General features: G+C 38.2%; 1 protein-coding gene across 1 annotated transcript in view; it reads left to right on the forward strand.

Moving 5' to 3' along the window:
- Positions 1-16,472, forward strand: part of Polr3A (RNA polymerase III subunit A) — a 31,413-nt gene extending 14,941 nt beyond the window's left edge. Inside the window, exons 10-12 of the mRNA XM_083131836.1 lie at positions 11,265-11,433; positions 12,526-12,659; positions 15,990-16,472. Coding sequence (XP_082987962.1) covers positions 11,265-11,433; positions 12,526-12,659; positions 15,990-16,062 — 376 coding nt within the window. The 3' untranslated portion in view covers positions 16,063-16,472. The remainder of the gene's footprint in view (positions 1-11,264; positions 11,434-12,525; positions 12,660-15,989) is intronic.
- Positions 16,473-17,069: the final 597 nt, after the last annotated feature.

The raw sequence follows: 17,069 nt of genomic DNA on the forward strand, positions 1-17,069 counted from the left end.
TCCAGTGGCATGAACATACTCAGCAAATATCACAGATACCCATCGACAGCCTTGTGTCATGGTGAATAAACACTGCCATAAAAGTGTTTGTCCCCCACTGCCTTGTGTGCCTGGAGGGATCCAGAAAGGCTAAGGGAGTTGGAACCCTGACATAAAATAAGGGTGTACCTGAGAACCCACAGATGGCAGCTCCACTACTCAGGTGTAGGCTGTGACAGGCCTTATTAGCAGACAGCTGAAAACATAAGAAATTGAAGGAAAGAAAGAAGCAAGCCAGACTGGAAATTGGAGACGACACGAGCTAAGAATAGGGACATTGAATATTGGAACACTGACAGGAAGGACTGAAGAAATTGTGCATCTAATGGAGAGAAGAGGGATCGACATATTTGGAATGATCGAAATGAAATGGAAAGGAAGAGGAGAAATGAAATTGAGGAAAGACTATAAACTGTACAGGGCAGGTGAAGTGGGGTTGGATTTGTGGTCAGAAGTGGAATAAGTGAGGAAGTAGAGATGGTAAATGAGAGAATAATAAAACTAAAAATGAATGTAAGGGGGAAACTAATAGAAATAATTCAAGTGTATGCCCCACAAACAGGCTATACAAGGGAGAAAAGAGAAGAATTTGAAGACTTGGAGGAATACGTAGGAAAGGAATAGCAAATTGTGATGGGTGATTTTAATGCACAAGTGGGAAGAGACAGGAAAGGGTATATGGAAGTACTTGGAGCAGATGGATGGGGACAGAGGAATGGGGGGTGGAGGAAGAGGCTACTGAGCTTTTGTCAGAGAAACAGACTGTTAGTAGGTAATAGCTGGTTTAAGAAGAAATATGACAGCCATAAAATTACAAGATACAGCTGGAATAATGAACAAAAGTCTGTAAAAGATTATATACTAGTAAACAAGGAAGTAAAGAAGAAAATGAACAACATTAAAGTAATACCCAGTGAGAACTTAGACAGTGACACAGGCTACTATAGCTCTTTTCAGTTGTTACGGCGTGCGCTTTAGAAGCTGGCAGGGGAAGTGGAGAGCGGGGAAACGACCTATCCAGCGCAACGAGACAGGCCGGTTAGAGAGAGAGACTGCAACGTTGCCAGAGTAGCGGGCAAGGGGAGTTGAAATAGAAAGAACCATGAAATACAGACGTCCCATTGTTCACGTATGGCCTGAGAATGCGTATTATCCCCATCTTGTGGTCAGTATAGAATACCGATAAGTGTATGATATCAAGTGTATACGTTGTAGGAATTCTTTCCAATTGTACCGAATGTTAGCTAGCATTGTCCATTACAATCACTGCGTCTTTGATGTTCCTTTCGTCAAGCGTATCTAAAAACTGCAAAAAGCACTGAAAACTAATTTACATTCCTGTAGAAAACCAGTGTGACTGGAACCTACGTGACAAACAACAATGCGCCCACCTTTACCCAAGGGCACTTTTAAACCCCCTGTACCCTCTTTATTTTGCCAGATTTTCGTTGGAGCGTAATTCTGATGTATGTACGTTTCATCTAAATGAAATACCTATATAGGACAAAGGTTCCTTATTTTTTAGAAGATGCATTTTTTGCAAAAACGTTACTCTGGATGTAACTATATCGGCTCTCTCCATCAGAAATCGTCTACCGTCATTGCTCTTTTTGTACTTGAACCCCATATACTTCAGTATCCTCCACAACGACGAAACTCCCCACTGAAGCTTATTTGTGTTTGCAAATCAACGCGTACTTGTTCAGTGTTGGATAATCACCCTTTACATAATACCCGAGGATAATTCTTCTTATTATATCTTTATCGCAACCGTCGATTGCCTTTGTGATACTGTTCCTTTTGATTCGTTTGCGCGGTGATTCAAATGACATGGAACCCGACGCCTCAAGACTGTCTTTGCCTTCCCTAACAATATGCTGCACAGTTCGTGTACTCACTCCACAAGCTTCCGACACTCTCTGTTGCACTTTGTGCACACTTACCAAGGGACCACTGTTTTCTGCTTCCTTTTGAAAATATCCATGAACCCTATTGATTATTTTCCTGCATTGGCTACAAACTACCTCTTTCCTGTTCGCCATCATACTTACTGCATTAATAAGCACAAAGCTCCCTATGGAACAACGAGAGTACAAATAAACGTCACATTACATGCCACATACATGTTTATCGAAGAAACAATGCAGTTAGGCAATACACGACGCGACAACAATTACTCCCACGTATGTTATTCCTACATTCCGCTCATAACAAACAGGAATCAACACTGGGGCAAAACACCATCAGCAACGCGGTGAATTGGCAACACAGCAACGTGCAGAACGAAGTTAGCGTTGCAGCTTCCTCCTGCAACTGCGTAACTCTCGGCTCCACCGCTAGGTGGTCTGTTCTCTGGTTGGTCAGCGGCATGTTCCCCGCTCCCCACTTCCCCTGCCAGCTTCTAGAGCGCACGACGTAAGAACTGAAAAGAGCTATAGTAGATGTGAGATGGAAAATAAAAGATAGAAGGGAGGAACAAGAGAGAAGGATAAGAGTGTGGAAATTGAAGAATAAGATGATAAAAGAGAAATATCAAGAAATATTGCAAACAAAAGTGCCAAGAGGAGGACCCAAAGGAGTAGAAGCAGAATTAGTAAAAGCAGCTGAAAAGGTATGTGGAAGGACAAGCAAGAAAAGAAAGAAGAAAGAACATGGTGGAATGAAAGAACTAGAGAGGCAGTGAAGAACAAAAATGATGCATTTAGAAAATGGTGTAAATGTAAATCACAAAATGCACGAGAAGAGTATGTGGAAAAGAAGAAAGAGGCAAGAACAGTAGTAAAGGAGGAAAGAAGAAAGTGGATTGAAGAATGGCCAAAGTGCTAGAGGAAAATGTAGGTGGGAACAAGAAAGTATTGTACCGATTAGTGAGAGAAAGAAAAAAAGAAAGAGGAGACAGCTGTAAGCTAAGGGATGAAAGGGGAAACATAGTGGAAGAGGATAAAGAAATGTGGTGAAATCATTTCGAGTAATTGCTGAACGTGAAAAAAGGAAATAATCATGAAGAAGTGAGGGAAAAAAAACAGGAAGGGAAAAAGTGGAGGAAGCTCGGAAGAGAGGTAGAGCACCTGGAGTAGATGAGGTGCCAGTGGAAATGATACTAGGAGCAGGAATGATTGGTGTGCAGTGGCTGTACAGTGTGTTAAAAGCAGTGCGGCAAGAGAGAAAAGTGCCAAGAGATTGGACAAAGGGACTAATACAGAAGGTTGCCCATGATAAAAATAGTCTACTTTGAACCTCACAACTGGCTAGTAAATCCCCTTGTGCCACCAACGATTGTGTTCGATGTGACGACCACGGGCCCGAACGATTGCCCGGCAGCGTAGTTTCCACTGTAGCAAACTCCTGCTTAAAATGGGAAGGTGAATGTCTCGCCATACCCCTTTGGCAACTTTCCCAAGACCCTGCAAGGTACGGGAACAGCATCGAGCAAGTGTGTTTTTCAGGAGTCCAAACCCACAGTAGTCCATTGGTGAGGGATGGACAAAATGGGATCACTCGAATTCCTGTCTCTTCTGCCTTGCTTGCATAGAACACCTAGGATGCTCAAGCGATATGGCTGGAGGCCTTGTCTATGTGGATCCATACATGTGTGGTCTCGTCACCGTACAGGTGGGGGATGCGTGTGTCGTACGGAGGGGCCATAACGTTCTCCTGGAAGTAAGCTGCGTTGACTTTGGTGTTGGAAGGCACTTTGACTAGTGGCAGCGTTCCCCAACTGCAATATCCGGCCACCACCAGAAATCCCTTGGAAAAAGTTTTCCTTGCACTGCAGCACAAAGTCAAAACGGCTCTTCTGGTATGTTGGACGATAGAAAATGGATCGAACTCTGTTGGTTTCATCTAGGTAGAGCCACCCCTCATCCAGGGTACACACCCATTTCCACTTGTCCCCTGCAAGGTATGTTTCATACAGTTTTCTGGCATTTGTGAACCTTTCATGGATGTGGCGGTGTTGGAGTTGCGTTGATTCTTGTAAGAAAACACAATCACAAATGCACACGCTGATTCTTTTGAGACATCTATTTTCTACCTGTAATGCACTAACTACCATGAAGTATCACTGAAAGGCAATTCTAATCACTTTAGACGACGTATGTGCTTAGTAATGTCCAGCTGTGGTTATCGCGATTCGCGCCATGTTGCTTCTCTCTCACTAACCGTTTTCTTTGCTTGGCGCCCACGCAAACAGCTGATACATGGACCACATACGCCATCTCTTGAGAATAAAAGTAATTTAACACACATCATCAAAACCAAATAATGAAAACAAGAACACATTCCTATACATATTCCCCCCTCTTGATTGGATAAATTCCAATCAACAGATTTGCTAATTCAATTGTCATTAGGTAAGGGAATCAATTTGTTCACTGGTCTTTTAGTAAAACCAGTTTTTGATCTAATTTTTGCCACACGCACTACACCGTCTTTACCAGGAAACGTCTCTTCCACTACTGCTATTTTCCATGTAAGTGGAGGTGCGTTGTCTTCTTTGACCAGAACCACCATGCCTGGTTGAAGATTTTCTGTTGAAGCCGTCCATTTACGACGCTGTTGTAGTTCGTGGAGATAATCCTTCGACCATCTTTTCCAAAAATGTTGTTGTAATTGCTGAATGTGTTGCCATCTAGAAAGACTGTTTTGGGGCAAGTTAGTTAAATCAGGCTCAGGTATGGACATGACAGGTGACCCTATAAGAAAGTGACCAGGTGTTAAGTAAAAGGTGTCACTGGGATTATCAGATATTGAGGTCAGGGGTCGGGAATTGAGGCATGCTTCAATTTGCGTTAACAATGTTGCAAGCTCTTCGTATGTCAAAGTAGCATTTCCCACTATCCTCTTAAAGTGATATTTCATAGACTTTACAGCGGCTTCGCACAATCCTGCAAAGTGGGGCGCGTTAGCTGGAATGAAGTGCCAGTTGATTCCATCTTTTATTGCAAAATCTTCAAGTCCACCTTTTAGCTGTTCTGCTTTGAAGAGTTGACTGAGTTCTCTCAGTTCTCTATTAGCTCCAACAAAATTAGTCCCGTTGTCACTGTATATGTTTTGACATTTTCCTCTTCTAGAAACAAATCTGCGTAGAGCAGCGATAAATGCCTCTGACGTTAAGGAAATAACTGCTTCAATATGCACTGCTTTAGTAGCCATGCACACAAATATAGCTACATATCCCTTGGTAGTGATTCTGCTTCTTCTGTTTGTTCTTATGATGCAAGGACCAGCATAATCTACTGCTGTATTTAAAAATGGACGTGATGGTGTGACTCTTGGGCTTGGTAATTGTCCCATGAGTTGATGTGACGCCTTGGCTTGCAACTTAAAACATATTAAGCATTTATGCAAGACAGATCTTACTGTTTGTCTGATATGTGGAATCCAGTATTCCTGTCTTAAAGAGCTTATCAACAATTGAGGCCCTGCATGTAATAAACGACGATGTTCTGATTCAATTATGAGTTGCGTCAGATGATGTTTGGTAGGCAAAATTAATTGATATTTGCTCTCATATGGCAATTCTGAATTTTCGAGTCTTACACCAACTCGTAACAGCTGTCTGTCATCAATAAATGGATGAAGATCCTTGATAGGACTATTTTTTGATACTTGTTGTCCTTCTTCTAAGTCATGAATTTCTTGTGGAAATGAAATGCGTTGCACAATTAAGATACATTTCATCAGTACTGCACGTAATTCAACATAAGAAAAGTTTCCTGTTCTCTTCGAAACAGGATTCTTAACATTGTAAATGAATCTGTAGCATGTTGCTACTACACGAAGCAATCTCTGTAATGTGGAAAATCTCAGCATGAAATCTGCTTCTGTTCCATGTATCTTGCTAAACATTGATGTAACTATCTTCCTTTGTTCTGTTATGCATTCTTCAAGTTCGCTATTTTCCATAACATGTAATGGCCAAGTACTTCTTTTAACCACGTAGGTCCATTCCACCAAATTTCCGAATCCTTGAGGGCTCTTGGTTCTACTCCCCTTGTTATCAAATCTGCTGGATTACACTTAGATGTGACATGATGCCATTGGTTAATAACAGAAAGTTCCTGGATCTGTGCAACACGGTTACCTACGAAGGTTTTCCATCGATTGGGGGACGCTGCTAGCCACCCAAGTACGATTTTTGAATCTGTCCAAAAATATGTACTGTCAATTGGAATTCTCAAAATTGGTGTTGTTTTCTTAACTAGTTTAGCTAATAGAAGAGCACCGCACAATTCTAGTCGTGGTAAAGTAACTTTTTTTATTGGCGCTACTCTTGACCTTGCGCACAGTAATTTAACATTGATTCTTCCTAACTCATCTCTTGATCTAATATAAGTGCAACAACCATAAGCTCCTTCTGCTGTGTCGCAGAATCTATGTATCTGAATGTCATTTGTCTTTTCTATTGTCAGTACAAATCTCTCTATTTGGATGTGAACTATATCTGGTAGTTGTTGATACAAATTCGTCCATTGGTTTCTTAAATCGGAATCTAATTGTTCATCCCACTCCAATTTACAACTCCAAAGTTTCTGCAAAAACATCTTGTATAAAATGACAGTTGGACTGATAAGTCCCAGTGGATTAAATATGGAGCTAACAATTGACACAACTTGTCGTTTGGTTATGTTCGTTAATGGTGAACAAAAGTCTCCATATTTCGCTACTTTGCACGAAATTAAAAATTTGTCTGTTCATGGTTGCCAGATGAGGCCTAATGTGTTTATTTCTGCTTCATTATTGAACTGAAATGGTAAATGAACTTCTCTGTGTTCTGGTACTGCTTGCACCAATTCCTCACAATTGGAGCACCATTTGCGTAAAATAAATCCACCTCGTTTCAAGAGTTCATTCAGTTCAGACTGTAAGTTGAGCATAGTTTCAATGTTATCACCTCCTGATGCTACATTGTCACAATAAAAATCCCTTAATAATATGCTGGATGCATTGGGAAAGTTTTCGTTTTCCTGTCTTGCAAGCATTTGTAATGCTGCAACAGCTTGGTACGGCGATGAGGTTAAGCCATAAGTTACAGTTAATAATTCATAAGTTTGTATTTCTTCGTTTGGTGATTTTCTCCACAATATTCTTTGATATTTAGTGTCATAATGATGGACTCTAATGTTGCGAAACATCTGAGCTATATCTGCTGTAAAAACTATCTTGTGCGTTCTGAACCTCAGTACAATAGAGTATAGATCTTCTTGGACTGTAGGCCCTGTCATTAGAACATCGTTAAGGGATAGTCCACTGTCTGTTTTCGATGATCCATCAAATACAACTCTCACAGGTGTTGTAGTACTTTCTCTAATAATAGCATGATGCGGTAGGTAATATGACTCCTTGTTCTCTTCATCAGTAGTTTTAATTTGCTTCATGTGGCCTAATGATTCATAATTGTCCATGAATTCACAATAGTTCTGCCTGAGTGTTGGCTGTTTTGTTAATCTTCTTTCCAACTGATGAAATCTTTTGTCTGCTTGTTGAAACGAATTCCCTAATTCAGTATGATTTGGTTTGAATGGTAGCCTAACCATAAATCTACCATCCTTCTGCCTGATGGTTGTTTCTTGAAAATGCCTTTCACAATCCATTTCTTCTTTGCTCTTGGTCTTTGTGACTACTTCCTCTAACTCAAAAAACCTCTGTAATTGTAATTGAAGGCTATCTTCAGTACGTACAAAACATGAAGTAACTGTTGTAGGTGCTTCACATTGTTGAGGCATAGCTCCTGCTAAAATGTATCCTAACTCTGTATCTTGAAGTACAGGATAATTTCCTATTCTTGTTCTTCTATCTGAACGTAGTAGCAAGAAAAATAGTTCAGATCCAATCAACAAATCTATGTTGCCTGGCTGATGAAATGAAGGATCAGCAAACTGAATATCCTTTGGGAGATTCCAAGTACTGCAATCGATTACCTGTGTGGGCAAGTCGCCTGTGATTTTTGGTAACACAAGACACTTCACTGTTGTTGTATAGTTAGATGTTCTAGACTGGATTACAACATCTACACAATGTTTAGTTTCAAGACACGAATTGTTTATTCCCTGAACTGGAACAACATAGTTTTCTTTCTTCAGTCACAGTTTTTGCACTAATGATGTAGTTACAAAATTTGACTGACTCCCACTGTCTAAGAGAACTCTGCAATAATGAAATTGTCCATTGTTGCCTTTTACCTTCACTAAGGCAGTTGACAATAAAACTTGTGAAGTGTGTCTTTCTTTGACTGTACAATATGAAGATTGAGGTGCTTCATCTCTTGCCACATTGTTGCTTTCTTGAGGAGACACCCTGGAATTCAATTGTTGTCTATTGCTTGTATTGTTACTCACACTCGCCGATCTTGGTCTTTCAGGTGTATCCCTGTGCAAGAGAGTATTATGTTTCAAATTACAAATTTTGCAATTTCCAGATTTACAAAATTTCACTGAATGTTTTGAAGATAAACAATTAAAACAAAGACCTTTCTTCTTCACAAATTCTTGCTTCTGTTTATAACTTGCCTGTAAGAAAGTCTCACATTGGTACAAAGTATGATTTGCGGAACAGTACATGCACTGAATGTTAGTGGATGTTGCTAAATACGTGTTGCTTTGTTTCATGAATTTACCTTGTTTATCATGTGATTGAAACTGCTTAGCATTGGTGTCACTATGTGTCAGTTTCATGTTTTCTAAAGCTTGACACCTGCGCTCTACAAATGCAAATAATTCTGACAAGGTAAGAAAGTAATCATGCTCTTGTGATAATTCAAATTCCTTACGAGTATTGTGATCCAAATGAGATACAAAATGTTGTGATAAAATGACTTCATCCAAAGGCACCTCAAGTTTAAGAGCCTTTAAAGCATTCAGATTTGAGGTTGCTGTATTTACAAACTGTCTCAATTCATTTGCATCTTCTTTACGCAGCGACTTTATGTGTAATAGTTCACTAACGTAATGTGATGCAATAAGCCTGCTATTATCATATCTTTCAGTGAGCAAGTTCCATGCTACTGTATAATTTGCCTCACTAACTTGCAAGTTTGAAATGAGCTTACTGGCTTGTCCCTTTAAAGAGGACCGCAAATAATGAAATTTTTGTATTGCTGGTAATGTATTGTTATCATAGACCAACACTTTAAAATTGTCCTTGAATGGAAGCCAGTTTTCATAATTTCCATCAAAAGAGGGTATGGAAATCTTTGGAAGTCTAAGTTGAGACTGAACTGACGTAACAGAACTAGTACTAACACTGGGCTGATTCATTTGATCATGCCGCATCACTATTGTCTCCATTTGAGACCTAATGCTATAGTACTTTTCTTCAAATTCTATTCTGTGAACTTCCTCTTCGGTTGCTTCCGATTGAAGTTCCAAACTGGTTTGAACGTCATTGAATTTGTCCCACATCTCTGTCAAGTGACTTAATCTCAATTTAATTTCCTGAACACTCTGTATATTAATGTCAAATGCATCGACGAATGCTTTCATACGGGTCAATTGCCCTTTGTAGCTTCCTCGCACAACTTTTAAACGTTTAATCTCTGCCTCTGTCATGGTGAAAGGATAACTGATAAGGTTTCACAATAATGCAATTAATGAACGTAATGTAATGTAAAGAAAGGAAAAGGAAATTGTACTAAAATGAGCCTGATTACCTGCAAACTTCAGCGCTGCCGATGTTGGACACACAATCGTCTCGCCGGTTGGAAACACTGCTGCACTGCTCGCACGAAGAATCAGCTGATTTCCTTCCCCGCCTTCTGAATATGCTTGCTACGCAATAAATTTAGTATCGAGATTCCGGAATGTACCTTCTGCCACCCGCACGAAACGTTCAGTTCTTGAGACACGAATCCACACACCTGGACCACGCTATGTCAATGCAAAACTAGAACACACCGTTCACCACAAAGTTTACAGTTCACAGTCAGGTAGAGGTAAGACATCCAAGGCTTGGAGGACCATAAAAATGTTGGAGTTGCGTTGATTCTTGTAAGAAAACACAATCACAAATGCACACGCTGATTCTTTTGAGACATCTATTTTCTACCTGTAATGCACTAACTACCATGAAGTATCACTGAAAGGCAATTCTAATCACTTTAGACGACGTATGTGCTTAGTAATGTCCAGCTGTGGTTATCGCAATTCGCGCCATGTTGCTTCTCTCTCACTAACCGTTTTCTTTGCTTGGCGCCCACGCAAACAGCTGATACATGGACCACATACGCCATCTCTTGAGAATAAAAGTAATTTAACACACATCATCAAAACCAAATAATGAAAACAAGAACACATTCCTATACAGGCGGTCTGTGAGACGGTGTTTGCATGCTTTGTGACGTGCTTCCAAGGAGAGGTCCTTCCGGATGATGTTGGAAACTGTGCCTTTTGAGATACCGTGGTGTATAGCCAAACTTCTCTGTGTTGGGGGATTGTCGTGATCTCACAGTTTCCGGCCGACCACGTACCGCAGGGGCCTGTTGGGCACATCGTCGGATGATGAGATGGATGCAGAAAGACTTCCAGTAAGAGCTTACAATGCACAAGGAGTGGGAGTGGGAATAAGGCCAAGGGGGAGACCAAGATGTTGGTGGAAAGAGCAGATAGCAGAGAGTGTTAGGGGAAGATGACAAGATTGGAATGCCATGGAAAGAGAGGAGTGGTCGAAGACCAGGAAAAAATGGAGAGGCTTGACTTCTATGCCGACCCAGCCAGAGGCAGGAAGCTGCGAAGGATGATGATGATGATACACGTATTTGAGCATGCATCTTAGTTAATTTTTGGGATGTAAGTAATAGTCTTTTTGGAATGTCAACCTCTTATCCATGTGGATACTTGACACTGCATTTTTGCAAGCTCGTGAAGCTCTTGTCACCTGGATCCAAAGTCAGGATAATCCTCTGTGGTTGTGTGGGGGCCTTGTATTTTCTCCTTGTGTGCTGAATAGTCATACAAAGCAATGGCAGTTACCTCAGATTTTGGTTTTTAGTCTTGATAAAGATTTCATCTCTACAAAGTGATTTTTAACCAGAATATGAGCTCTGTTCTTAAAAGCAGGACCTGTCCCTATATTGTATAATAGGTGCAGATAGCCTACGTGTTGATGGACTCATTAAATCGAAATATTAGAACATGTCCTGGCTATTGCAAGGAAAATTAAAACTAGCAAAATAATTACAAATTTTCTCTACCCATTATAAAATCACATGATTTTTATTTACTTTCCAGATCTACAATCATCAATGAGATTCAGTATACCATGGAAAACCATGGAATGAGCATTGATAGAAGACACTTGATGCTTGTTGCTGATCTTATGTCCTGCAGAGGTGAAATTTTGGGAATTACACGTCATGGTCTTGCGAAAATGAAAGAATCTGTTCTTATGCTTGCCTCTGTAAGTTCCATATGTCTCCAGATTTAGTATACATTAGCATTTTTAGTTTCTTACCATTCTGTTGACAATTCAAGATCTCAAGTAGATATAGTATTCATGATGTTTGCGGTAAGCGCAGTTTAGAATTACTTACGTGACGCGGTATCATCTCTGCTCTAGATGCCATGTCCTTAGTGAATAAAGACAGAGAGTCTTCGAAATGAATAGGATATAACCATTAAATTGTGCAACGTGGAAATACGAAATTTCAAAATTTCATGTAAGTAAAGATATAGTATTGTTCTAACACTTTAAGAATTGTGTCATTGGCCTTCTTAAAGTTAGTTAGGTTCACTAAAAGCATCAAAAGCAATTGGTATGTATAGTTTTTATTATTTCATTATATTGGTCTTCATGTTTGAAATAAGGCATTTATTATGAATGCATTGTAAACTTTGATGTACATAAGACAATGTTCCTTCCATGACATAACTTTTCTATATTCTAGATGTATCATTCCTACAAAAGATTTTTAATTGGGATGGAAAGATACACATTTGTAGCATTAAAGTATTGATAATGTAGAAAAGTTGTACCACAGATGGAACGTTGCTTTTATGTACCAATCAAAGTTCTCAAAATAAAAGCTGTCAACTCGGTGACAATGCATGTTGAGTGCTGGATTCATATTTTTGACACCAAGTCCCAGGTTCAATTCCTGTCATGTGTGTCTCACTATTCATCCTCATTATCATTAGTCTAGGAAAATACAAAATAAATAATGTTGTAATATGGACGATAGCAAAGAATTTTACCAGTGTTGTTACAGAACTATGTAAAATGTACCATAACTAGCTGATAGTGTTGCCACCTGATAGTCTACTTGGTCGAGGAGTATATTGATGGCTGTTCTCACCACCTAGAAGAAGAGATCTCTAGTAGGGGTGGGACCATTGTATTTGTTTGTGTATTCAATTTCATCTAATTTTAACATTTGCACCTAATCCTTTCTTCCAATATTTTTATGGTCTTCTATTGAAAAATATATTGTTGCAATGGTACCGCTTACAAATGCAAGGAGTATTAATGACGATATTTTAAATTTAATTTCAGTTTGAGAAGACTGCAGATCATCTTTTTGATGCTGCCTATTACGGCCAGAAAGATGCCATTACAGGTGTCAGTGAGTGCATCATCATGGGCATTCCTATGAACATTGGCACTGGAATATTTAAGCTTCTGCACAAATATCCTTTTGAATAAATAAAGTAAAAGAAATGTTTAGAATAAGTTTAAGTTCATGTACTGCATAAGAATACATTTATACATTGTTTTACAAGTTACAGTTCTACAGCGACTAAGTAACCCATGCAGAGCCAGAATAATCTTAGGGAGCTTTCAGACTGAAGCGACAGGTGACAAGCAATACGTGTCACTTGGCAGTGAACCCTCAGTAATCAATGCAACCTTTCAAACCAAAGTAACAAGATTAGCTTCACATGTTGCTCAGACTGGGTCATTTTCTGAATACTGTGCAATGTTTTGCCTCGGTCTGTTCACACATGCACGGTGAATGCCTGCTTGCAGACTGAATGGCACGTGTCGCTTGGTGTGAAATCCCTATATTGTTTGTTGCCTGCTGCTTGTCACTTCGGTCTCAAAGCTTCCTTAAGGGTATTATATGATTCAATTACTGACATTAACTTTGTTGTCCACTTCACCATATACTGAAATGGTCGTCTCATCATCAGCAGAAAGGATTTGAAAAAAAGAACCTAAATGTTAATGAGAAAAATCAACAGACAGGTTAAAGTTGTGGATAACACAGATGAAGATTAAGGAAGCAGCATCATCATCATTACCTTTGGGGTATTGGGGGGATTTGCCAATATCTTACATACACAATACATTTTCCAGATAATTGGAAAAACAGAGTTCATTGAGACAACGCTGACAGAGACTGTTTCACACAGGTAAAACAGCAGGAGTGAAAAATGAAACAAAATCAGGACTGGCTTCATAGCTCAATTGGTATAGTAATGATATGGTATGTCAGAGACCAAGGTGTGAGTCTTGGCCTAGCTTGCATTTTTCACTTACATTTCTGAAAGATGCACTATATTACTGAATATATAAATATGTATCATGTTAGTAAAATTATTGTCAGTACTCATTAACTTATATGTCTTTTTTTTTACTGCTTTATGTGTAACTAACTACAGGGTTCCCACGCAAACTCCAAATCCATTTTCCCTGAGATTTCCCTGAGTTTTCCAGAATCCTCAATTTTTTTCCAGAGTATTGAATGCACAGTAAATGACTACTATAATTTTACAATGGCCTCCTCCATTTCCCCTCATAGCCATACCATCCTCACCATCTTTATTACTGTTGTTTTCTGATGCAAATAACAAAACTAGTTCAATAATAAAATAAAATTACACTTCTTTGCATGTAATTGAGAACAAAGATGACCAGTTTTCTAGAACTTTAAACAACTCTGAAACAATTTCTGACATATCTGATATAGAACATTGAAATATTTTCACACTTTTCATAGATGTTTATAAATGGATACAATATCAATTAATCTTAATGCATACAATAATAGTTAAGACAAACAAATTATTGGAATTTTTAAAACATAAAAATGAAGTGACACTTATTAGTATCGATTTAAAAAGGAATAATAAGTTACCGATACTGAAATATAAAACAAGAAATGTACTTAATGTCTGATACAGCAAATTAAGAAAGTTTACTTCTCAGAAGCTTCAAGTTTTTGTAATTGTTCTGCAATAGCCTTTGCTTCTTCTTGCATCTTTTGTTGTTTGGTTATAAAGCACAGATCTCACTTGCTTTACATTTCATTTCTTTCCTTTTGTTTTCTTTGTGATCACATTTCTTTCTCATCTTCTGCAATGCTTCTTCGTACGTGCACCTGTAACACTCTGGATCATATCTTTGTTTACTTCTACATTTGACACTTCTCCTACCACTTTCACTGCCTCATAAACTTGCCGAATAGCCACAACAGACACTTCTTTCAAGTTGTCTATTAAAACCTGCTTATTTACAGAAAACCCACTTTCCACATATGCATTGTCATGTGATAAAATCAAAACCAACTTAACAGTGCTCCATAACTCAGAGAAGTCATCCTTGCTCTTCATGACACCTGTAAAAAAAGAATCTAGTGCATCAGTTTTGATTGAAAAGTTACAAAACTTCTCTTTCAATTCCTTTTCACTACTGGCATTGTGCAACAATGTCTTAAACTGGCAAATTACTTTATCACCAGTTACAGCCTTCATTCTCTTTCTCCTGAGAAGTTCCTGTATCAGATCTTCCATGCACTGAGCACATCGCTTTGGAAACTGAGTCATTTGCTTCAGAACTAAACAACTAGCGGCTCACCAACCTGAACTTAAGGGGACTACGTTCCACAATCTTCTCTGTTGTTGGTTGCAAAAAAATTCTGCAGCTAGCAAAAAAAATAAGCTTCTCCTTTTCATTCACCTTTTTAGCTTCCAAAGCAGCTTTGGCACCAATTCCAATATCAATCTTTGTCAAAGGAATCAAGTTGTCAGAATTACTGACATCAATTTGCATTAATTTAATACTATTTTTTGCATTGCTCAAGATGTCTTTTTTGTAAAAAAAGAAGGAAGAAAAGCTTAAAACTACTCCCTAATAATGGAAATCAGATGAACACTGGTTAACTTTAGACATCAGGTTATCTTTATTAAGCATTTTCCACATCTTGAAATATATTTACGTTATGTAAAAGATCGAAATCGGTTAATTGAATTATAAAAAGAGTAAAATTTGTGAGGGTATGTATACACTTGGTCACCAGCCCTGGAATCACATTTAAAAACAAGAAACAGACAAACAAATAGATATGACTTCCTTGCTGAAAAAGAAATGCTACAACAGCTTGGATTATCCACAGACAGGAGTATATAATCTCTCAGTTTTGCTTCATTGGGAACCATTAATCAATTACAAGATTTTCCCGGAGGTTTGTATTTTTTCAAATTCCCTGAGATTTCCATGTTTTCCAGGTGTGTGAGAACCCTGTAACTAACTCTTAGCTTGCAGCAACACAAGCCTTCCCTATCCTGGACAAGATCACTCCAATCTTTTTCATCCTTACCGATGTCCTTTAGGCCCATCTCAACGTTATCCATCTTCGTCTTGGCCTTCTTACAGGTCTCTTACCCTCAGGTTTCCCAGCAAGAATCCTGTAAACTCTTCTTTCCTCTCCCATTCTTTACTTTCTTTATATCCCTTATATCCCTAATTTAGAAATTCCTAAAAATAAAAGGAAAAGAGTCTAAACTTCATAAGAATATGGAAATTAAAATATGGAAGCAGATGACAGACTATGCATAGAAAAATCAAATCAGTTAAATTATCAGCAGTTATCAATACAATGGGATGTTATGATTTGCTAATAATTAATATGCAGTAATTTGTTAGTCCCATTCCTGAAATATTACATAATAATCATTAATAACTTTCCTATGTTTTTGTGTTCCCATTTTGGTTTAAAATTCCTTAAGTAGACCTACAGCAGAAAAGGAGCCCAATCCTCCAACAAGAAGACTGATTTTTGACAATCCAGAATACCATATTCCAGTATAGCAAGAGGGAGAGTGTGTGTATTGCATCAAGGAAAGTTAACAATATATGATTTATGAATTTCTAAACCTCCACAGCCATAACATTAAATCTATTCCAATCTCTATCAATAATTATGGTGTACTCACTGCAGTGTAATTTTTTTTAAAATACATCACATCTTTTATTCACTGTCAAGTACATGCACATTCTCAAAATAGAATAAAGATGACCAATTAAGTACAACATAAATTGAAATTATTAAAAAAGAAAGTTATTTTATGTTTTATTTGAAGAAGAATAAATAGAGAAATGTGCCTCACAGTGATGTATGGAAATGTTTGTGTTAAGTGATGCTAAAATTGTATCAACATTTTTCCATGATGTTATGTAAATATGTACATATGTGAATAAATCTTGTCATATTTATTGTATATATTGATATGTATGGATTTCTTTTACACCTAGTGTGTTTTTATGTATACAGTAGAACCCCAATTTTACGTTTCTGGACTTTACATTTTCCCACATGATACAGTCAATCTTGATGGCACCAACAGAACAAAATGTTATAAAATTTTCCTCGATTTTACATTTTCCTGCATTTCAAGTTTTTTTCAGATTGGTTCCCCTGTATTAAGTTATTTTTTTTAATTTGTTAGTATGCTTCTTCAGAATAGACTTCTTGCAGGTGGCCATCAATCAATATTGAAAATTACTAATGTTGTCAATATAATGAAAGTATTATGTGTAATCCACAATGTATACTAAACCATTTTAGATATCCAGATAGATCCAATAAAAATTTTGAAAGTGTTCTTCATTATTGGAAAAGAGGACAAAAGGTCAAACCAAACTCCATGGCACACTTCTGTTGACTGAAAGTGGCACACTCGTTTGAGTTAAAGTCCAGCTTCGTCGCCGGAAGTACAGCCGAAATAAGTGTTCGGAAAGGAGCAGTGTTGCTTACTATCAATCAATTTAACCATATGCAGGGAATTTTGTGTCTGAGATTCAAAGAAAAGGGATAA

Source organism: Lepisma saccharinum, chromosome 11 (assembly GCF_977018435.1).
Source record: "Lepisma saccharinum chromosome 11, izLepSacc3.1, whole genome shotgun sequence".
Classification (NCBI taxonomy): Eukaryota; Metazoa; Arthropoda; class Insecta; order Zygentoma; family Lepismatidae; genus Lepisma; species Lepisma saccharinum.